Here is a 23,673-nt window from a genome sequence, read left to right as displayed (position 1 = left end):
TAACACAGGGGAAAGGAATTCAGACCACCAGAAATTTAGTAATATGGGTCATTAAAAGAGGATAACATATTGATTAGAGAAAGGCCAAGAGACTAATTAACTGCTTAAATTACATTTTTATAAGGAAGATGGTTTTGTGTTTCTCTACCTAAAGTAAAGCTTAACTTGTGTTGGCGGGAGGGTGGGTGTTGAGTGTTAAATAGGAAAGAGATCTTACAGAAACAAGAAACAAGGTTGGGGGATGGGAGGCATTAAGAGCTAACCAGTTCCTTATAACTGTTACAAACCAGCATTTGCATTTTTAAGAAGAATTGTTGCAGAATAGTTTTAGACTCATTTTAGCCAATGGAAGTACTTACTGATCTATGTTATTAATTTCCATCTGATATTTTTCAAAGCTATAAATGTAGCCTCAGGAAATAACTAAGCATTGTAAGCTGGGCTTACAATAGATGATTTTGTGGGAGAGTAAGTATGTTTTAAAAATAGAACCAGATGGTACCAAAATTTTTGGTTACTGTGATGAATCATGGCTTCCAGGCTATGTGGTTTCTTGGGTTTTTCTCTTTTTCTCTTTTCTTTTTTGGCAAGGGACAGACATTTCAGTTCATTGTTCTCTATTGAATCATTGAATTTTGTCAAAAGAAATTATGTTTTTAGTGAGTTTGTATTCTGCAATACTCAGGCAGGTTTAGACAGTATTAGGGAATAAATAAGAAATAGAGTAACTATGGCACGCTGAAGTAGTGCTCAAAAAACTTGCAGCTTTATTTTGTATATAATTAAGTATAGTGTAATATAGACAAGAAAGAATGAATTGCATATACAATTAGAGGTTTCAAATGACTGTATTTATCTGATAAATAGAGGAAAAACACCTGTACCTAACCTAGTATATGACAAGCTAAATAAGATGCAACAGTAAGAAGAAACTTAGCACTGCGTTTGTAGGTAATATATACATATATATATTTTTTTATTTTAAGAAAGGATTAATTAACAAAACCATAGGGTAGGAGGGGTACAATTCCACACAATTCCCACCACCCAATCTCCATATCCCACCCCCTCCCCTGATAGCTTTCCCATTCTCTATCCCTCTGGGAGCATGGACCCAGGGTCATTGTGGGTTGCAGAAGGTAGAAGGTCTGGCTTCTGTAATTGCTTCCCCGCTGAACATGGGCGTTGACTGGTCAGTCCATACTCCCAGTCTGCCTCTCTCTTTCCCTAGGAGGGTGGGTATCTGGGGAAGCAGAGCTCCAGGACATATTGGTGGGGTCTTCAGTCTAGGGAAGCCTGGCCGGCATCCTGATGACATCTGGAACCTGGTGACTGAAAAGAGAGTTAACATACGAAGCCAAACAAATTGTTGAGCAATCATGGACCCAAAGCTTGGAATAGTGGAGAGGAAGTGTTAGGGGGATACTCACTGCAAACTCTAGTGTACTTCTGCTTTCAGGTATATATTTTGCAGTAGTTTACAGATACGTGTGAACATATGCTCTCTCTCACAGAAACTGGTGTATATCTAGGTTTTGGGACTTTGTTAGAAAGTGAACCACCTGAGATGAAATTAGAATATACTATGAAAGGAAAGGTCTCACCTGAGTAATGAAGTTGAAGGATTGTCATTCCACACGTGAAGTCTCTGGACACAGTCTGAGGTGAAGCATGTTGAGGTGGCAATCGTTGTGTTGGTTAGGTTGTGATCGGCAGATGCAATATTATTTGATATGGATTGGGAGAGGCATACGGGAAAGTGGGCCCTATCCAATGGTTCCAGGACTGGGGGAAGTAGAGGCTCTATAGTGGAGATGTGAGGTTCCTGCTGTCTTAGGGTTCAAAAAGACAATTGATAGTTAATGTTATCATCACATTATTTGGTAATTGGGTTAACTTTGAAAAGTCCTTTTGTTAGGGTTTGCTGTATAGTACCCATTATCTTGTACATAGCTGTGCTATTGGTTGCTTCTGATCTACTTGGTCTAGGCTTTTGAGAGAGTCTGCATATCAGTTACACAGCCTATATATTGAAAAGATTCAGTTTGTGTTTTGAAAAACTTTGAGACATACAATTAATTTTCTCCCTCTCGTATTAATTAACTAGTGATTTTTATGACTACATTTTACTAGGAGTGTACATAAACACCATTCCCACCACCAAAAGACTGTGACCCATCCCTCCCACCCACTCCCACACCCCACTGACCCAGGAAGCTGCATGCCTACCCCTCACCACAGGGTTTTTACTTTGGTGCCCTACTTACAATTTGGTCAGGTCCTGCTTTTAGTTTTCCTTTCAGATCTTCTTCCTCAACTTCTGTTGATGAGTGTCATCATCCCATACTCATCTTTATCTTTCTGACTTAGCTCACTTAACATAATTCCTTCTAGCTCTCTCCAAGATGGGTCAGAGAAGGTGGGTTCATTGTTCTTGATAGCTGCATAGTATTCCATTGTGTATATATACTACAGCTTTCTCAGCCACTCATCTGTTGTTGGGCACCTGGGTTGCTTCCAGGTTTTAGCTATTATGAATTGTACTGCTATGAACATAGGAGTACACACCTCTCTTTGGTTGGGTGTCATGGAGTCCTTGGGGTATAACCCCAGGATGTAGATAATATATTTTAATATGAGAACATTTAAAGTGTACTTTTTCTTTTTGTTAGAATGTTTGTTCCTCCTATGTCAAAAGGAATTTTACATGTAAAAGTTCTTTCATTTGTTTTCAAGGACTTAGCTTTTTTAAATAGCCTATAATTAAGAATCACTCAAACCCAATGTATATAAATACTACAAAGAAGCATTTCAAGTAAAAAATCCCATTAGAAACATTTCTTTTAAACTTATGTGAACAAAAGACACTTCCTGTAAAAAAAACTATGTTATTTTTTAGATTACAGAGAAGTTTATAATCTTTTATTTATGTACTGAATTGAATTATGAATTATGAAAGGTGTTGTAAATTGATAATACAGCTATTAGAATAGTGAAAATAATTTAGAATTTATGCAGAGGCAAAGTAATTAAAGCTAAAAGAGATATTTGGTAAATGTAGGATTTTGTGTTTAGAAAAATATAATCTTCTGGAGTTCACAAGTTATTTTGCTTTTAAAGATATTTTCCAGCAATAAACTTAGAACTGCCAGCTATAATACAATACCTTGTTGCAATTTTGCATTTCAGGTAATGGGCAAAATTGTAATAACATTGGAATTCCAAATAAAGGAATAATACAATTTTCTTGTAATCTCTTTAAATATTATTAAGAGATAAATTGGTTCTGTTTATTTTTTTTCAGCTTTTACAATTTTACTAGAAGTTCCCCTTTACAAAAAAAATGATAACAATGCATTGATTATGTTGTTACATGCAGTCATTTTACTGTTAAGCTATATGAGTCCCATATAGTTATAAACTACATTAACTCACTTGATAGCAGTCTTGGACAGTAGAATTTTGTTGGGAATGACAAAAGTCTGCTAACATTTGCTTATAATGTTATTATACTAAATGAAGGAACCATGGAGAAGTATTGTATACAAATTATCCAACTATTGACAGGTTTCAATTAAAGTGATTTGGGAGGATGTATCAAAGGATGGATAGTGTCTACAACTGAAAGAATGTGCCTTTTCCCCAGCTTTGGGAAAAGTCTTATGGGGCTAGGATTCATTTCTGTATTACTGAACTTCTGTTAACTAATATATCCTTGCTGAGATCTCTGGTCACAGGAATATTGTAGAATAAGATTGTGAGGACTTTAGCAATCGTGAAAAAGATGAGATTCCAAAGAAACTGTGTACCTTGTTTTCTTTTCCAGGGCATCTGGGTTAGTACATACATCTTTACAATATGTTTCGCTGCCAATGTAGGGTTGCTGTTTGGTGTTATTGGCACCATAGCTATTGTGATTGGTCGTTTCCCCAGGTAAGATTTTATTTAAATGCTTGAACATAAAACTCTGGCAGCTCAGATGAACTTTACCTTATTACATTTATTTCTGTCCAATTACATAATCTATCTTTGTAATCTATTCTTATAGTCTGCTTTATAATTCTAAGGATATAAGAGAAAGACAAATTCACCAATATTTTATGAAAAAGACAAGTTAGAGGATCTGAACCATTTTTGGTACTTCTAATATAAGATAGAATGACATTCTTTTTGCTCTTTCTTTACTAATGTAGTAACTATTAAATGACATTTTATTTTCTATCTGTCTTGACTCTAGAGCAAAGACCCTGAGCATGAAAGATATGAAAGAAATGGATGTAAGAGTAAAGACAGAAGAAGATGGTGTAAGTTTGATTCCTTTGTGATAATTATTAATTATTTCTGGTGATCAGAGTATTTCAAGATATCAGACAAGGCAGACAAATGGCATTTAAGACATGATAATTCTGTTTTTAGTTGGCATGAACCTGCCAAGATATATAACATATGGCAATCATTGTACAACAAATCAAACGAATAATAACAAAACATTTTATTAGTATTTAGATAATGTCACATTGAGCATAGAACTACAATTCATAGTAAAATTCATAATCCACATTAGCATAGGATTTAGAAACCATTTTTTTTTCATTAACTAGTCAAACTAAACTAAAGATCTACTTTGAATTGAATAATGAAGATAGGATTAAGGAAGGGAAAAAAGTCTGGTCATAGTGTGCTTTTTTTTCCCCTCCCCAACTCAGACAATGACACTGTATTATTAACAGAGAGTAATGAAGTCCAGTGGTTATGGAATTTCAATAGGATTGGTTTAGCATACTGATGAACACATTCTAAAGGAAAAAACGTAAATAAACTGCTTTGCCTTATCCTTTCTTAAGCAGATAATTATATTTGAGTCCTAGTTGCTTGTTCTGAATACTGACCAAAGTAACTTTAAACTGAAGGAAAATGTCAATTTAAAAAAATACTGCCCTCACTATGAACCTGCTTTGTAAATATTTGGCTAATTTTTTTCCTTCATTTTTTCACATTCACTTCTATTAGTATTTTAGGTTGTTCTCAGAACAGAGAACTGGTGTCTCTCTTTTAAAAGGACCAGTGTAAGGATATTTCTGAGTTAAATGGGAATAGAAAGTAAGACTAACAGTCCTCTGGTACTCCAGAGATTGGTTTGTGTTTCTAGTAAGCACAGAAAGGTTTGCTTTTTGTTTCTTGGAGAGGTATTTGAATTCAGAGACCTTGAACATGTTCCTGACTCAAGTTTCTACCAACTATCCCTTTTTTCCCTTCATATATTTTTGTTTTCTTTACTGATTTTTCCCTTGGGAATGTAGTGTTCATGATAAGTACCCAACTGACTCTAAAATACTTGAAGTTCTTTGTGTATCTACCCACCCTGTTAAACTTGAAATTATATCTTTGAAACAAAACTTGAATTTTACTATTTTCATTTTAAAGATGACATTAATAAACTCAATTTCACTTTACCTAGCTCTCAGGCTAAGCCTAGGTAAAATAAATGAAGGTATTTGTATGATGGTGAAATGACAAGTTTCCATGTTTTTAAATTTTGTTTCTAGTCTAGTACCCTTCTGAAAAATAACTGCCACATGTCTTAGTTTTATTAGAATATTATACTTCACTAGTTAGCTAGGGCCTTTGTTTCAAAAATGAAGAAAAAAATGACTAAGAGAGACCAATATTTGAATATGACTGTTAGGGGGAGTTATTTATTTATTTTTGCTAACTGTTGGTCTGATGTCATTTGTCATTCATACTGTCTCTGTCCCTTCTTCACAGAAAGTACTCATTCTCAATTTGAGAGATCTCTGCCCATTCACTGAATTCAACTCTGCAGAGAATTCTATTTTTGGAACTACTCAAATATCTGTTATATAATGAATATTTATCTCTTTTTTCATTACTTTAACATTGAACAATCATGTAGTATGATTAGAGTCTCCATCTGAGATGAGGGACTTTGTGATAATTAAATATGGCTGGCCTATGAATTATTTTATCTGTAGTCTGTAAGAGATTCACTCTTGATTAAAAATTAGACAACTTAAAGATGAGGGGGTTTTGTTTGTTTTATAACAAATCCTCTTCATTTCTAGAGTTTAATCTAGAAATGAAGATAGGATTAAGGAAGGGAAAAAAGTCTGATTTCTAGCTATTGAAACTTTTTAATATTATATACCTTAAATATTTACCCAACTTAAAGCATTAGAGAAAAAATGAGATATTTAATGAATTATCCAAACTCACATTCTTAATGTATTCTTTCTTTTATCATTCTTTCTCTTCCTGTATGTTTCAGTAGTCTCCAAATCAGCCCTTCTGTGTGAATACTAAAGCAAGAGTGTTGCTTTCTGTAGTTAGTCTGAAGTTACTGTTTCATAGATTTTACCACCCATTTGTGGACTTTGACCTTTTTCCTATTTTCCTAGCTAGACAAATACAGAAGACAGACCTTTCATCTTCTGTATCTCATAAAGAATTTTGGTCTATCTCAGAGGGATAAATGTTAAGGGAAAATATCCAGAGGGCTCTGAACACCAATTCCATCAGACTGAGAGAGAAGGAGATAGAAAAGAAGAGAAAGAATAAAAGAAAGAAAGAAGTAAATAATGACTTTAAAAAAGGAAGAAAAGGCAGAAATAAATAAATAAATAAATATATATATATATTCAACTCATATCTGTGATCTTGGGAGAATTAGTACAATTTCCAATGGACAGAATATGAACACAGAACTATCGTAGTGGGAAAGATGTGGCATTATATCTCTGGCATCTTGTAATGTTTTTAATCAATATTAAATCACTAATAAAAGTGAAAAAAATCATCTAAAAGGTGAATCTATTTATATCCCTCCCACCAATTGCTCCAAGGAGACCTGAGTAAATGGTCAAAGTAGACACCTTTTATTTTGAGACTTTCCTTTTTCCCTTGCTGTATGTGTTTTCAATCTCCTGGCAACCCAGTCTACCTTTGGCCTGCTAAAGGTCAAATTATATTTTGATATTAATATTCATTTTATTTCTTCCACTTTGGATTCTCAGTCACTAGTAAGACCAAGAGCCAAAAGAAAGTCACTGTCACTATTAATTAAATGTCTGGCATCTGACCCTTTAGGGCATATTTTCATTAAAAACATTGATGGCTAAGTATTAATTTTAAATTTCTAGATTGATTGGAAGAGGACTTCTGAGAGGATAGATCTTATTAGTATTGTCTAAATGTTCTAGTCTGTTGCAACCCTCAAAGTAAGGAATAGAACTATTTTCTGAATAGCTACAGACCCATCTTGCATTTTCAATATTTCTTATAAAGATGAAACACATTTTCAAAAAAACATGATGTTTTTTAAATTTTCCAAGTATGTATTAATAATGAAATTGCTAAATAAGAAACTACTTTTACAGCTGTATGATATTTGACTTCCAATATTATACTGATTGGAGTTATTCTTCTATCTAACCCAGAATTCTGAATCTATTCCTTTTTCCTAAAGGAAACTCTACAGCAGGTGAAAATTATCTCAATAAACAACCCACTTGTTTTCCTAAATGCAAAGAAGTTTCATATTGACTTGATGAAAATAATACAAAAGGAAAATACCTGTAATCAGCCACTTGATGATATCATCAAGGTAGGATCAACTGTTTCAATTCAATTGTTTCATACTACTAGTAGTCTTGTAACATGGAACCAAAAGTGTATCCTTTAAATAGTATATATTATGAAAGTTTTAGGACATCTCTTCCCTTAGCAAAACCTTATGCTCTAGCAATCTTTAATTTTTTTTACTTTGGCTTTTATAGTTATTTTTAGGTTGTCACTTTCATCCTTCAACCACCAGTTAATTTATTCACTCACGTAGGCAGAATATACATAATGGATGAGTCTACTAGGAACTATGTACCTACTCTGAAAAGAATAAATGAGACAAATGACTCAGCTTGAAGGTTTTTTTTTTTTAAATGTCAAAGTGACAAAGAAATGTCAATCTAATTCTAAAAGAGAAGAGTATGATAAATGACTTCAGAGAAGCATAAACTGTTGTTAGTAATATAACATTATTATAAAATGCCAGTATTCTTTATCTTTGTAAGATATCTCTATTAACAGAAATATTATATAAAATGTATATTTGTGTAAATCAGCTATCTGTGATCATTGGAATCCTTAAACTTCTGCAATGTTAAGAGCATGGATTTTAGAGTGAAGCTGTCTGGATTTGTCACTTAATAGTGAACACTATGATTACCTAGATAAAATGGTATTTGTTAAGTTTCTCCACTATTAAATTACTCTGCTTTTCCATGCTGTACTCATTGGAAACTAATCATATATATAGCTTACACTTGAGAGTCTGGAGTTCTGCTCTCTCTTCTTGAGGGTAGAGTACATACTTGTACAAATGAGATTTCAGATAAAGTGATTTAAAAGAAGGGAAAGTAAACATACTCATTGTATAGTGTTTATGAGCCAGTCTGCTTAATTAGGCTAGTTAATTTAATTGTGGCTTGCACCACGATGTAATTGACATTACCTAAATGTCACAGGAAAAAAAAAAAAAGAGGTTGATACTTAGAAATGCCAAATAACTTAGGAAATTCTGCTGGTAGATATCAAAGATATCAAAGACAAACTGAAAATATTCAAGCTATAACACTGGGTATTAAGAAAATATGTAGATAGATCCTTCAAGATGGCAGCTGATTGCACAGGAGAAGCAGGAAGTCTAATGTATATAGTTGCTGGGAGCATGGAGGTGAAACGGAAAGGCATGAGCTTTGCATTTAGCCCAGATTCGTATTTATTGGGGTTGCTATTTTAGATGAGCTATTTAACCTTGCTAGTCTTTAGTTCCCTCCTATGGAAAATGAAATTTGAAATTAATGGGATTGTTCTGAGAAGTAAATAATCACTGTTATCTTCCCTCTCATAGGGCAAATACTCATTGCTCTCACTACCATTAAAATCAGTAATATATTATTTGAGAAATAGCATGTGCTATCATTTGAGGAATGATTTACTGTAAATTTCAATGATGTTTAATGTTAGGTTAATGAGACATTTTGATTTTGCAGCACTTTTACCTATCCCAAACATTTTAGTATAGACAATATTTTTTAGAATTTTTATGGAGAATTTCCAGCTAACTTTTTTATCATATGAAGTATATGTTCAATAGTTATCTTTCAGAGAATGTTGTGTCAATGAGGTTAATTTCTGATTGGATAAGTTAGATGGAAAATGTATGCAAATGTTTAACTTTAGACAATAAAGCAAATTTAGTCTCACATAAAAGATCATAGAAAAGGTAGTTTGACATGGTAACACAAGTTATCTAATGAGCTATTTACTTTTAGAAGCAATCATTTTATTCTAGTGTGTTGTACTACTGCTCTGAAAAAGCTAGTGAAGAATGAGTATTAGATATTAGTTTTTATATATACATATAGAAAAGTGAGGGGGTCAGGCAGTGGCACACCCGATTAAGTGCACACAGCAGGAAGCACAAGGACCCACACAAGGATCTAGGTTAAAAGCCCTTTCTCCTCAGCTTCACAAGCAGCAAAACATGTCTGCAGGTGTTTTTCCCTCCCGCTCTATCTCCCCCTCCTCCTACCTCAATTTCTCTTTGTCCTAGCCAATACAATGGAAAAAATAGTCTCCAGGAGCAGTGGATTTGTAGTGCTGGCAACAGAGCCTCAGTGATAACCCTTGAGGAAAAAAAAGATACTTTTTTCAGGGAAAGAAAATTTTTATTATGTTATGATTTTTTTATTTGTTTTTATTTCAGTGTGAACAAAACACATTGCTCAATTCTCTATCCAATGGAAACTGTAATGGTAAGTTACCTTGGAAAAAAGCTTGCCTCATGTATGCAAGTCCTATACTCTACTGCATGATGTCCCAAGTTTGATCTCCAGCACTGCAGATGTCAATGTAGTGCTCTGGCTTTGTGTGTGTGTGTGTGTGTGTGTGTGTGTGTGTGTGTGTGTGTGTGTCTCATAAAATAAGAACAAAAAATGAATGAACATGCACATGTGCATACACAGTCACTGTGCGTATTTTTTTTTAGCCTAAATAACACTTCACATTACTAATTCACATGACTGGTTTCAAACTTGTTTACAAGTCTGTTGAGGGCAGGAACCATTATTTCTCTAGGTTACCATTCTACTTTCATTTAACAATTTAGAGTAGGTCTTCAAAACACTTATATGGACTAAATGCTTGAATGAATGAATGAATGAATGAACAAATAAATGAATGATAAATGAATGCATATATTTTCTAAAGATTGTGTCATGGTCTGTTTCAGATATTATCTATCTCCTTGTTTCCTTAAGAAATTAGAGATGTAAATTTGTTTCTCAATAGTTAATTGAATCTTTTATCTATTTATTTTGGCTAGACAGAGAGAAATTGAGAAGTGGGGGAGATTAAAAGGGAGAGAGACAGAGAGACAACTGTAGCATTGTTTCACTACTCATGAAGCTTCCCCCTCCAGGTGGGGACCAGGAGTTTAAATCCTGGTCCTTGTGCATTATAATGTGTGCTCTTAACCAGGTGCACCACCCCCACCCTACTCCACCCCCATAATTAATTGATATCAGAAAATGCCTTCATTGATAAAATTATGAGTGACTCATAGACTGTCAAGAACCTTCTGAAGTATATGCAAAACACTTAAATTATGCAACTATGAATATTTTTAAATTAGAGTTAATAATAATTAATAATTGCCTACCCACATCTGATGGTTAATTTCTTAATTTCTTCCTGAAATGCCTTTTTTTTTTTAGACAAAGCCCATAATTTACCACATTCCACATAGGTAGAGATTAGTTGTGTATTTTGCATATTCTCCACACCTCATTTTGCTTATGCCGAGATATGAGCTGTGCATCCACTTTGCTCTTTTCTACAATGATGTGATTTTCATTGCATTAGTTGATTTACTTAGAACTTTAGAATACAAGGTTATAGCCATAATATCAGTACAGTCATTTTCCCACTTTTCTATAATCGCTATAAATTAAAGCCATGGGCATTTTCAATGGCAAAACTATTTCAATTAAGAGTTATTTTTTCATGAGACCATGTCTGCTTTGCCATGCAAAATAGTCAGCTTCCCATCCCTGCCCCCATATCACCAAGGGAAGTTTTAGTGCTATAGACTCTAATGTCTCGGTCTTTCTCTTTCTACCCGAAAAAAATGTTAAGCTAGAGTGGTGAAGCAGAACACTGTCACCCCCAACTTAGGTTCTTTTCCATCACCATATATTAGGACCCCAACACCCACTTTGTCCCTTCCCTTCCCTTCCCCTTGGTCTGTAAATACCTATTACGGGAAGATAAAAAGTTGTATCCCTGTGCCAACAATTATACTGTAAGTCACTAGCTCTCCCCCAATAAAATGATAAAAAATATTAATTTTTTTATTTTAAAATATTTATTTATTCCTTTCTGTTGCCCTTGTTGTTTTTTATTGTTGTAGTTATTGACGTTGTCGTTATTGGACAGGAAAGAGAGAAATGGAGAGAGGAGGGGAAGACAGAGAGAGGGAGAGAAAGATAGACACATAGACACCTGCAGACCTGCTTCACTGCCTCTGAAGCGACTCCCCTGCAGGTGGGGAGCTGGGGTACCGGAACTGGTTTCCTTAAGCGGGTCTTTGCGCTTCGCACCACCTGCGCTTAACCTGCTGCTCTACCGCCCGACTCCCCAATAATTAAATTTTTAGGGGCTAGGATGGTAGCTCAGTGACAGAGAGCATACCTAGAATGCATGAGTCCCTAGGATTAATCCCTTGACACAAGATGAAATGACAAAGCAGTCTTCTGACCTCTTTCTTTGTCTTTGTGTCTGTCTGTCTGCCTCTTTCATTAATTCATGGTAACAAAGTCAAAACATGCCTGAGGCTCTGAGGTCAAAGGTTCAGTACCCAAAAGAACCAGAAACTAGAGCTCAAGAGTGCTCTGGTAAAATAAATAAAAAATAATAATAAATAAATATTTTTTAAAAATCTATGACTTCTTTCTAATTCAAGTCTCTGCCCTCCTACAGAAGAAGCTTCACAGCCCTGTCTAAATGAGAAGTGCTCTTTAATCTTGGACTGCAGTGGATTGACTTTTTTTGACTATTCTGGAGTCTCCATGCTTGTTGAGGTATTTACACAGCTTGTGCTTATGTGGATCCCTTCCCTTCTCTTCAGTTATGAGGATTTCAGTAGGTACTCTCTCAATTTTGAGGTCTTTATACTTGGATATTCATCTCACACTCTCCTCCCAAATGACATAGGATATCACATTTCCCAATGCTATTAATTTGTTTTCAGAATACCCCATTTGAGTTTCTAGCTGTGTATGTGTCTTGGTATAGTGTGGTGTGGCGTGTGCATGTGTATAAGCATGCACCAGGGATGGGGAAGAGTCACATGCAAACAAAGTGCAGACATGAGATGTAGTGGGCATGGCACCTGCTAAGATATCAGTTTAAAAACTTTCAGAAAAGAAAGAGAAAAGGCCCTTCCTGGAGGAAGTGGCTTTAGTGATAACAGGTTGAGTTCTTTCCCATTGTGGCTGGGTGCATTTTGACTGGACGCCATTCCTGACTTCTCAGATATTATCCAGTGCAGGAAATTTTTCTCCATTCTCTCAAATTATGGTCTTTACTTCTCTACACCATGGTCTCCAATAAAGTTTCTATGAAACTTTATTGTGCAAAAAGGGAAAAATTTATTTTTATTTAAATAATTTAAATTTGACATAGCTCAGAAGATTCTATTTCCACAGTCAAAAGAACAGCCAATTTTTTCTTATTCAGTGGAAACTCAGACACCTCTGACATTTTCTCTTCCATTTTTTTTTTACTGGTAAATATTGAGACAACAGAAATGTATTCCTTTTCTTATTTCTGTCTGTCCCGTCCCACCATAACCTGAATTTAGATGGGATGGTCTTGAAGATGGGGTAACATATGCTCTTCAACTGTCCTTAGTCCTCCACTAACTTGTACTGAATTGAGCAGGGTACCTGTCTGGCACTGACATCCAACAGTCCTTGCTCCCAATTTGTGAAGGTACTAACATAAACTATAATTAAAGCCCACTGAACATTTCTGACACCCTATTTCACTGTATGTCCCCCCTTTTCATCACTTTACTCTCCCATAGATTTTACCTGTCCCATCTTTCCTGAGCTCGAATTCTGTGTGGTCATGTCAGTGAAGATTCTGCTTTTTGCCTGGGGTCTTCTTCATCGCACCTTGGTCCCCAGAAGAGAGCTAAGCGATTGGAGATCTGGCCTCATCTTGTTTCTCTCTCTCCCTCTCTCTCTTTCTCTCTCTCCATCTCTCTCTCTCTGTCCCTACCTTCCTCCCTCCATACCTCCCTCCTTCAGAGAAATCAGTCTTCTGCTGCTTGCTCCAATGTCTGAAAATAATTCTTCATATATGTATTTCTCTAACTGTTTTCTTACATGTGGGATGGGTGTTTTGTGGTGGTTACTCAGTTATGGCCAGACATCAAAATTCAGCAATGGCATGCAATTTTTTTAAAAGATTTCTTTTTTTAATATCCTTATTTATTTATTAGATAGACAGGCAGAAATTGAGAGGGGAGGGGGAGATAGAGAGGGAGAGAGACACCTGCAGCCCTGCTTCACCACTTGTGAAGCTTTCCCCCTACAGGTGGGGACGAAGGGCTAGAACCCGGGTCCTTGTACACTGTAATGTATGTGCTTAACCAGGTACAGTGCTGCCTGGCCTCATGACATGTATTTTTTTTTTTTACTTATCTTTAATTAGTTAATTTTTCAGTGCTACTAGGGTTAATGCTAGGTCTCAGTGCCTGCATGACAAATTACAACTCCCAGTGGTTGATCTTTCTTTTCCTTCATTCTTTCCTTTCTTCTTTCCTTCCTCCTGTCCTCCCTTCCCCTCCCTCCCTCCCTCCCTTCCTTCCTCCCTCCCTTCCTCCCTTCCTTCCTTCCTTCCTTCCTTCCTTCCTTCCTTCCTTCCTTCCTTCTTTCCTCTCTTTCTTTCTTTCTTTTTTTTACTTCCTTCCTTCTCTCTTTTTCTTTATTTGATAGGATAGAGAGAAACTGAGAGGGAAGGGGAAGATAGAGAGGAAGAGGAAAAAGAAACACCTGGGAAGACCTGTTTGACCACTCATGAAGCTTCCCCACTGCAGGTATGGATCAAACCTGCAGGGTTTGATTCCAGGTCCTTGAGCATGGTTACATGTGCAGTTAACCAGATGTGCTACTAGGCCTGCCCCCTACATACTTATTTTTAATGTGATAAAATTTTTTCTTTAGTTCACATGGGATAAAAAGTATTAGAGAAAGAGAGAGAGATAGGTGTCAAAGTACAGCTCTGGAAACTTTAGGCATGTGTATCCTTGGCCCTACCAACTGATATATTTCTTGCTTCCAAGATAGTGCTTTCAGTAATGATATTTAAAGAGTTAAGTTTAGTAGTCTCAGAAAGGCCTCGCATTGTGAATTTGGATTGCTTTCTTGTGGCTTTGCATAACTGTCTCCACTCACTTGTATTGTACATTTGAAAAGTCTAACCTTTCAAAATCAAGATAGTACAAAGGTCAAATTTAGCATTGCTGCGGGGCAGGTAAGGCTGGGAATATACAGAGCAGAGTTACTAACCATGTGAGCATTTGGCAACAATCTAGTCTCAGTTTTATCACACTAGCTGCGAGGTCTTGGGGAAAATCATCTAACCTATCTGGATCTATCTGGCTTCTTTGTGTGAAAATGATGGGGTGATTTTATTTCAGAAGGAGCAAATGTTCAAACAAAGCATGCACAATCATTTCATTTAATATATCTGAGACCTTAAATCGGGTGGGACTTTTGTTTGTTTGACTTTATAAGTTTCTCTTTTCCCTGTATAATATTCTTTTGTTTTCTTGATCACTATCAAATCTTTACAGTTTTGCAAAGGGCTTAGCCTGAATACTTCACACTTTCTTATTTATTAAGCCATACTGTAAACCGGAAATACCTCTTTATCCAATGGTTTCTGGTATTATTTTTATTTACTCCATGGTTCCAAGTTCTAGGAGAGTACTTTTAAATTTGTATTCATAAGATGCAATAGAATGCTCATTTAAAATGAAGAGTTCTGAGTCTGTTCCAGAATTTTTATTTATCTAAAACATGAGATCTAATAATCTTTTTTTGAGAAACACTAGAATGGGAATGTCCTTTTAGTGGATAAGGTTAGTAGATGTAATATTTATTTAATTTATTTTTAAATTTGTTTTTCAATACACTGTTAATTTATTAACTATTTCACTATTGCAGATATTGAAGATTAGGACTTCTTGTTAGTAAAGAGAAGGATCTAGTTATGTTTCCCCTCCTAACTTTATGATGTATGATTGTAAATTCAGATAAGGCAATCCAATAATTTAGGTATTAGATATTTTGAGAAAGAGTCCCCTCTCTATCTTGTTTTAAAAATTCTGTTACAATGAAACCATGAAATAAATCAACCAACACAATTTACTTTTAAATTGGCAGAAAATGACATTTGACCTGGTGTTTCTAATCTGTATGTACAAAATCAACAATTTTGTATGTTTGTTCACTTTAGTTCACTCCATCATGACTAAAGTAAGTGATGATGTTTGTTAAAAGTATAGGCTTCAAGCGCAAGGGCTGGCATAAGGATACCAGTTCGAGCCCCTGGCTCTCTACCTGAAGGGGAGTTGCCTCATAGGCTGTGAAGCAGGTCTGCAGGTGTCTATCTTTCTCTCCCCCTCTGTCTTCCCCTCCTCTTTCCATTTCTTTCTGTCCTATCCAACAATAATGATATCAATAAGAACAATACTAACCACAACAATGATAAAAAAAAAAGTATAGGCTTCAGAGACAGACCAACCCTAGGTCCAGATAATAATCACAGAGCTGCTTATATGACAGTAGAAATATTAAATTGGGAAATTTAGACATCACAGAAACATTTTAGCAGTTAATAAATTGATTGTTTATTTTGCATAAATCATTTCTCCCATCCAAGTACTGACCCTATTTAGTTATTGAGATTAGAAATCAGGCTTGTTGGGCCCTGGCGGTAGCACAGCACAGCTGGTTAAGCATACATGGCGCAAAGCACAAGGACAAAGCTCAAGAACTGGCGTTAAAGATCCTGGTTCGAGCCCCCAGTTCTTCACTTGCAGAGGAGTCACCTCACAAGTGGTGAAGCAGGTCTGCTGGTATCTGCCTTCTGTCCCCCCTCTGTCTTCCCTCCCTCTCTTGATTTCTCTCTATCCCATCCAACAATAGCAATAGCAATGATAACAATAACAACAACAACAAGGACAACAAAATGGGAAAAATAGCCTCCAGGAGCAGTGAATTCATAATGTAGGCACAGAGCCCCAGTGATAACCCTGGAGGGGAAAAAAAATCAGGCTTGTTTGGAGGTTATAGGACTGCAGAAGCAAAACATCATTTCTTAAAATTCAAATACTGTCGTTGCAACTAATACTATCACATAGTTCCAGCTACCCTGAGAGTCCAGAGTAAAGACACAGAATCTCTTCAATCATGAATGCCATAGGCTTTCTTAACAACATTCCATGGATTATTTGTTTTTTGTTGATTTATATAAGAAACATGTTCCTAGGAGTTAGAGGAGTGGAGAAAATGAACTGGGTCTTATTTACCTTTCTACTTAAGACACTGGAGAGTTCAGTGAACTGGAGATTATGTTTATCAGCATCAACAAACCACCCTTAGCCTTGTTTTTGTGCTTCACTGAGCTAAAGAAAAAGTCAAAGACTAACAGGTCACCTTGAATTAATCATTTTAACTTGTGAAAACAACTGTCACTCATTCAATGGCAAAAGTCTCTCAGTCCTTGTATTATTTGTTTGTTTATTCAAGAGGAGAGTGATACATCTATTATTTCACACATCTTAAAACAATTAACTGCTCACTGCAGTTAGAAAATAAGGAAAATGTTTGAATTTACCACGCATACTTTTAGAAAGTGTTATATCACCTCACTATTCAATGACCAAATCCTTTTACTGTTACTGACACTTCTAGGCTTATTTTCATTGAGCATCAGGGAGGGTAACTGTTGAATTCAAGATTGAGGTCTCAATAAATTCTTCCTCATTGATTTTTTTTTTTTTTTGGTGAAGGGCCCCCTTATATGAAATAAGATAAAATTTCCCTTTTATTTTTTTATTATTTTACTGGTAAATTAGTGGTTTACAGTATAGTAGTTGGCATATGGGTAGAATTTCTCATACTCCTTGACAAGTGTATACAAAACACTTTCAGCCCCTATATAGGTCCTTTTCAACCATCATGCATCAATACCCCAAGGCCCTCTTCATCCCCCTGCCTTTACCTCCTTCCTCAGAGTCCTATTGCAATGCACCACAACCAGTTCAAGTTTCGCTTTGTGTTTTCCCTTTTTTTTTTAAGTTTTATATTTATAAAAAGGAAACATTGACAAAACCATAGGATAAGAGGGGTACATCTTCGCACAATTCCCACCACCAGATCTCCCTATACCATCCCCTCCACTAATAGCTTTCATATTCTTTAACTCTCTGGGATCATGGACCCATGATCATTGTGGGATGCAGAAGGTTGAAGATCTGGCTTCTGTAATTGCTTCCCCGCTGAACATGGGTGTTGACAGGTCGATCCATACTCCCAGCCTGCCTCTCTCTTTCCCTAGTGGGAAAGGGCTCTGGGGGAGCAGAGCTCCAAGGCACAAGGTGGGGTTGTCTGTCCAGGAAAGTCTGTTTTTGTCTTTGCTTCTTAAATTTGCTATGTCCCTTTCAGATGCTAGAGTGTAAAGGATTGCCTGTGTAGCAATACCTCCCTCTGGTGGTCTAACTAAAAAACAATGACATTTTATTTCTAGAAATTTTCCTTCCTTCTGATTGGGTCGATCTCATCTTCCTGCCTGCTGTCCTAAATTAATTATGAATTTACTATTTTATTTGTTCCAGGTTTACATGGACTGTAAGATCAGGGGTATAGATATATCATTAGTCCATTGCACAGGTAAGAGGATGACTTTCATTAATATTTAATGTTGATCTTTCAGCTATTCAATGTATCCTGATATCACTTGTTTTTTCTTATAGCTTCCTTAATGAAAGCAATGAACTACTGCGGAAATCTAGACTCAGAGAAACCAATTTTCTTTGAATCGGTGTCTGATGCAATAAGTAACATCCATGCAAATAAGGTGAGTTAAACAATTTTGCATGCAGAAGATAGGGATATTAGAATGTAGGATCATGTTTTTTTTTTTTTTAATTGTAGCCTATTACCCCAAATGACATGTAAAGTCCACTAAAAATTTTCCCTTACTTGGACTCTCAGAATATTGGTGATCATCTATTAAGCATAAAGTTTTTGCCTGGAAAAGAAATGATTCTACCAGAATCCACCAACCTGGCTATTTAAATCTACTTCTGTCAAATGCGAAAAAATCTTCTAGCTCTCTTCTCAAGATACCTTTATCTCTCAATTCATGCTGCCATCCTTGGAAATACCATTTGCAGGGTACAAAGCTCATATGATCAGAAGTACCAAAGTCATTCTTTCTTTATAAACATTTTTTAGGGGCATAGTAGTGATTTAAAAGATAAGAGGAATTAAATTCTACACTATTCCCACCACCAATGAACTGTGCCCCCTCCCCTCTTTAAGAGTAACCACCATAGTTCTTCCAAGGTCATAGATACGGGCTGTCAAAGTCATTCTTTCAAATACCAGAATTTATGGTTATTTTTAGAACTGTTCCTAGAGTTTTGGTTTCCTGAGTTTACTCTTTGAATTGTTTTGCCTTTCCTCATTCCTAGAATACTATTTGGTGCCTCCCAGAGTCATCTCTATTATATTCAATCAGAACAGTATGTATATATAAAAATAATAATAATGCATTATTATTATTATTATTATTATATTGAGTGTTCATTCTATTCTAGAAATTGTCTTAATCCTGTGAGATAGATATTCTTATTTAATCATATTTGTTTGTGATGCTATGACCTCACACATAAATGATTTCCAGCATCCCAGGCCAATTTACACACACACATACACACACACACACACACACACACACACCACAGACCACACACACACACACACACACACACACACACACACACACACACACACACAGACATCCAAATACCAGAGCTGCTTACTTAGGCATTGAGGCACTCTACACTCTTTGTGGTGCCAAGGCTTAAACTTGGGCCAGGTAACTGATGAGCCTTCTTCTGATTTCTAATTTGTTTTCTATTCCCCTATTTTTGTTTGTTTCTTTGTTTGTTTTGTTTTTTAATGTGGAGACTGAGCCTTAAGGAAATTACAACATTTCTACTTGGTTGTGTCAGTTTCAAAGTAAGTAGTCTGAGCTTGGATTTAAAACTTTAAACCACCATACCTCAATATCTCTTGGATTGTCCATTTTCAAGGGGTCAAGGGGTGGTGTATCTGGTAGAATGTACACATTACAGTACAAAAGGATCCAGGTTCTAGTCCCTTGACCCCCACATGCAGCAGTGAAGCTGGGAAGACTTACCAGTGGTGAAGCAATGCTGCAGGTATCTCTTTTTTAAATTAATTAATTAATTTGGTTAGAGATATAGAAATTGAGAGAGGAGTGGGGAAATAGTGAGAGAGAAAGAGAGACACCTGCAGCACTGCTTCACTACTTGTGAAGCTTTCCTCCTGCATGTGAGAGCCTGGGACTTGAACCTGAACCTGGGTCTTTGTGCATTATAGTATGTACACTCAACCACTCTTTCTTTCCCTTTCCTAATCTTTCTTTCTTCCTCTTTCTCTCCTCCTTCCCTTTCAATTGCTATCTCTATGCAAAATAATGAAGTAAATAAAAATATTTTTAAAAAGATTGTCCATTTTCTTGACATGATCAAATGTTTTCGCTCTTTGACATACAGAGTTAAGGGTTGAGTTAATGACTTGTAAAGGCTCATGCTCTTTTATTCCTTTTCTGTTTCAGAGTTTGAACAAACTCAGTGACCACAGTGAAGTCTGAGATGATTTTGCTACAGTTCAACCCTTGCCATTAGCAACCGCCACAAAGAGGCCATACATACTCGAGCATTTTGCACGAAGGTTTTTGTTTTTGTTGTTGTTGTTTAGAAATTACAGAGGACTTCTGCAACAACAACTGTGATGTGACTTAGTAACTGCATAGCCACTGGTCATGAATTGTCAACAATTTTTTTCTGATCTTTGTTAGTAAGGAAAATCACTTACTAGTTTGTCAGATAGTTGTTTATAAGAAATGGTATGCATGTACTTTTAGAGTACTGAAAGGTAGCATGACTTTATTACTTATCATAGTGTTTTGTATTGTTTTATTTGGTTGTAAGTTAATTTGTACAACTGAGAATTAGCTTGTCATAAGAGATTTAGAACATTTATTTGTTTTAAAACATTGTTAAAATCCAGGATCACTTGTAGCCCAAACATAACCTTGCAGCAAATATGCCATTTTTCATTATTAAAAAATCACATTAAACATCAACAAGATGAAATGCTGCTTTATGAAATATGATGTAAAATTTATAGAAAATAAGTCAGACTAGGTGACAAATTAGAAACAAGTGTTCTCTAGACATTTCTATATATGAAAGCCTTTGGAAGAACTCAAGATAGTCATAGCTGAATGAAATCAAATTTTTAACATCAGTCTGCACTGCTAAGAATATTGGAAATGCCTGAAATATTCAGTTTTGGTAACACTAATGTATAGTCATTCCCCTAAAAATATTTGTAAATGAGAAAATAAGAACAACAGAATAGCTTTGTGCTATTCCAATGTAAGGCTAACTGTAGTAGTAAAGTACTGTCTTGTTTCAGAAAGGCAATCAATATAATTCAGTGACTTTATCTTTATGTATTCTTATAGATAGATCTCTTTCCCATAGCATGTTTTTCTTTTGGTAGAGAAGAGCTCGGTTAGGTGATCATCTGTAAACCAGCAAACCAACAGGATAATTGACAAATATCTTTGGACAGGCTGACCTTTATATTTTTGTTTTTATGCTTGTATGTATACTTTTTATCATTTTTAACTCCACAGAATTTCATACTTTTATCTAGCAATTTGATTTACCAATGAAGAAAACCTCATCCACACAAATATATATATATAATTTTATATGTGAGTGTATATATGCATATATATACATATCTAATTAAGTCTTAAGTTGTCTTAACAGTTTTTGAAATTGTTAATGTAACAAAAATTCAGATATGTTAAGGTGAATTTGATCAGTAGGTGGAAAACATAATTAAAAAATTGACCAACAAAATATTTTATTGGTTTTCTGAAAGAATAATTTTAGTGTTTGCCAAGTGATGTAATGGTCCATACCAAGTGTGTGACAAACACATATGTGGTCCTCGATTTTAACATTTAACACAAGTCCTAGATAAGACAGTGTGATAAAAGGGAAATAAATGTTTTGAATTCTCATAAATTATCCAGCCATTTCAGTTTTGATTAACTTGGACTAATTTGTCCCAAAGTAAGCCTCAATCACTTCATCACTGTTATGGAGGTTGAAATGAATGAGAATAGTTCTCATTTCTGTCCAATACTTTTACAACAAAAAGATGGACCTAATTATTGGAGATAAAATGTCCTTACAGAGCAGAAATTGTCTGATGCAACAATTCAATGATTCCAATGGTGGATAATAGTAACACTTGCCATCCTTAATCCACAGATACAAGACAGTTTAACATAAATCTTAGAAAAGAAGACATATTTTTGCTCTGTATGACTTTAGCTATGAAACTTTCACCTATAAATACATTTTGCACTTCAGTTATTTTCTAATTGGTTAGAGATTGTGGACCACGGATAGCATTAGAATTACTGTAATTAATCAATAAATGATTTTGTCTGTCATATTGTAAAAATTGACAGTTTTGGGGCCAGGCAGTGGCGCACCTGGTTAAGCACACACATTACAGTGCGCAAGGATCTGGGTTCAAGCCCCTGGTCCCCACCTGCAGGGGGAAAGCTTCACGAGTGGTGAAGCAGGCCTGCAGGTGTCTCTTTGTCTCTCTTCCGTGCTATTTCCACCTCCCCTCATAATTTCTCTCTGTCTCTATTCAAAATAAATAAAAACTAAAACTTTTTTTTTTAAATTGACAGTTTTGTCTGAACAACTGCATTTGAATACATTTCAGTACTTACACTAGAATTAAATGGATAACACTTTAGAGCCAGTAACTTTGGTGTTGTTAAATATTAATGCTATTTTTTAAGTAAAGGAGGACCAAGACATGAACCACATCATTTTCCTTATTCTAAGGCTCTGATTATCAAAATCTTACTGATTCTAGACCTGGAGAAACTCCCTGGAATTAAGAACCCAATAATTAAATGTGAGACTTATACAGAAGTGTAGGACATAAATGCTTATTTCAAAGCAAACATTAACAACACAAGAGCCATAATTCGGACACTGAAGTGTTTTTGTCACACTGTTTTATGAAATCTCATTTTTATATATGACATACTGTTTTCACATTATATCAAAATATAATTGGAAAAATTAAAATTGACCTATGAAAGTAATACAGACTTAATATAGCAACATATAAATTAAGCATATGACATGTAGCCAGGAAATTACTGTTACATTTATGCAAGTTAAATGCCTATAAAATTTACCATTTGTCTTTCATTTTAAAGGTTATTTGTCCCCTATTATATGATTCAAGTGTTATAAGGTCTAGCTTGAATTAGTTTGCAGTAATTTATTTGACATAACTCCGTACAATAAGTGTTGTGATAAGGAAAAAATATATTTCTTTTTAATGAAAACTTTAATGTTTTAATACCCTATATGAATAATGTTTGACATTTAGTGGTTATCAAAATATTTTAGCATGTTTTTGAACATACTTAAGCCTTAGGAATGCAAATTCTGCATTTAGTGGGTTGATAATTTAACTCAATGTAGAATGTCCTTTTTAGCAGTGAGTTTGTAGCCAGATTTTAAATAGGGAGGTAAGTGGTGATTTCACAATCAAGAGTTTTAGTTAAAAATCATGTAGTCTAATATGCTGCACTTATTTTTTTATATTTTTCAATGGACTTAATTGCTTGTTTTATAATTCTTTTTACTAACTCAGCATGCAACAACCAGTTTTCATGGAAATAAATTGAAATATGATAACTATTACACTTAAATGGATTTGTGTTTATTATTTCAAAGTATTTACTCTCCTGCAAGGCAGTAATACATATTGCTTTTTTTAAGACTAACCACAGAGTGTTACATATTGAAAATTTTCTGAGGTATTAATTATTCTTGGTAATTTTTTTCTAATAAAAATTTTCCACAAGTAGTGAGGTATATTGTGCATTGACTTATAAACTGCTGACAATGACACTTTTTGCTGCTAAGATTAACTTTCTTGCACAAACAATCCTCTTTCACCAGATTCCCATCCTTTTTGTTCTTATTTTAATTAATTTATTTTCATTCTTTATTTCTTTGGGTTCTTGATGTTATTTGTTCTTTGATGTTATTTTTGGTCATTTCTGGGTTTGTAAACCAAGTTCACTGTTTCTCAGTATTTTATAGGTTGCTATTCCAAGGACGGGAAGATAAGGTACTGTTGTTGT

The 23,673-nt window shown here is 35.1% G+C and overlaps 1 protein-coding gene across 2 annotated transcripts in view; it reads left to right on the top strand.

Annotated features, from left to right (window-relative positions):
• Positions 1 to 23,227, top strand: part of SLC26A7 (solute carrier family 26 member 7) — a 151,182-nt gene extending 127,955 nt beyond the window's left edge. Inside the window, exons 12-20 of one of the 2 annotated variants that reach the window (XM_016185667.2) lie at positions 3,827 to 3,933; positions 4,238 to 4,304; positions 7,484 to 7,621; positions 9,782 to 9,830; positions 12,055 to 12,155; positions 17,987 to 18,041; positions 18,125 to 18,228; positions 18,848 to 18,898; positions 20,020 to 23,227. In XM_016185667.2, coding sequence (XP_016041153.1) covers positions 3,827 to 3,933; positions 4,238 to 4,304; positions 7,484 to 7,621; positions 9,782 to 9,830; positions 12,055 to 12,155; positions 17,987 to 18,041; positions 18,125 to 18,228; positions 18,848 to 18,898; positions 20,020 to 20,055 — 708 coding nt within the window. In that variant the 3' untranslated portion in view covers positions 20,056 to 23,227. The remainder of the gene's footprint in view (positions 1 to 3,826; positions 3,934 to 4,237; positions 4,305 to 7,483; positions 7,622 to 9,781; positions 9,831 to 12,054; positions 12,156 to 17,986; positions 18,042 to 18,124; positions 18,229 to 18,847; positions 18,899 to 20,019) is intronic. The other variant, XM_007517362.3, reaches the window with a different exon arrangement.
• The last annotated feature ends 446 nt before the right edge of the window (positions 23,228 to 23,673 follow it).

The sequence above is a fragment of the Erinaceus europaeus genome, chromosome 1 (assembly GCF_950295315.1).
Source record: "Erinaceus europaeus chromosome 1, mEriEur2.1, whole genome shotgun sequence".
Taxonomy (NCBI): domain Eukaryota; kingdom Metazoa; phylum Chordata; class Mammalia; order Eulipotyphla; family Erinaceidae; genus Erinaceus; species Erinaceus europaeus.
The sequence above is the reverse complement of the archived record's forward strand: the minus strand, read 5'-3'. Positions and strand labels throughout refer to the sequence as shown.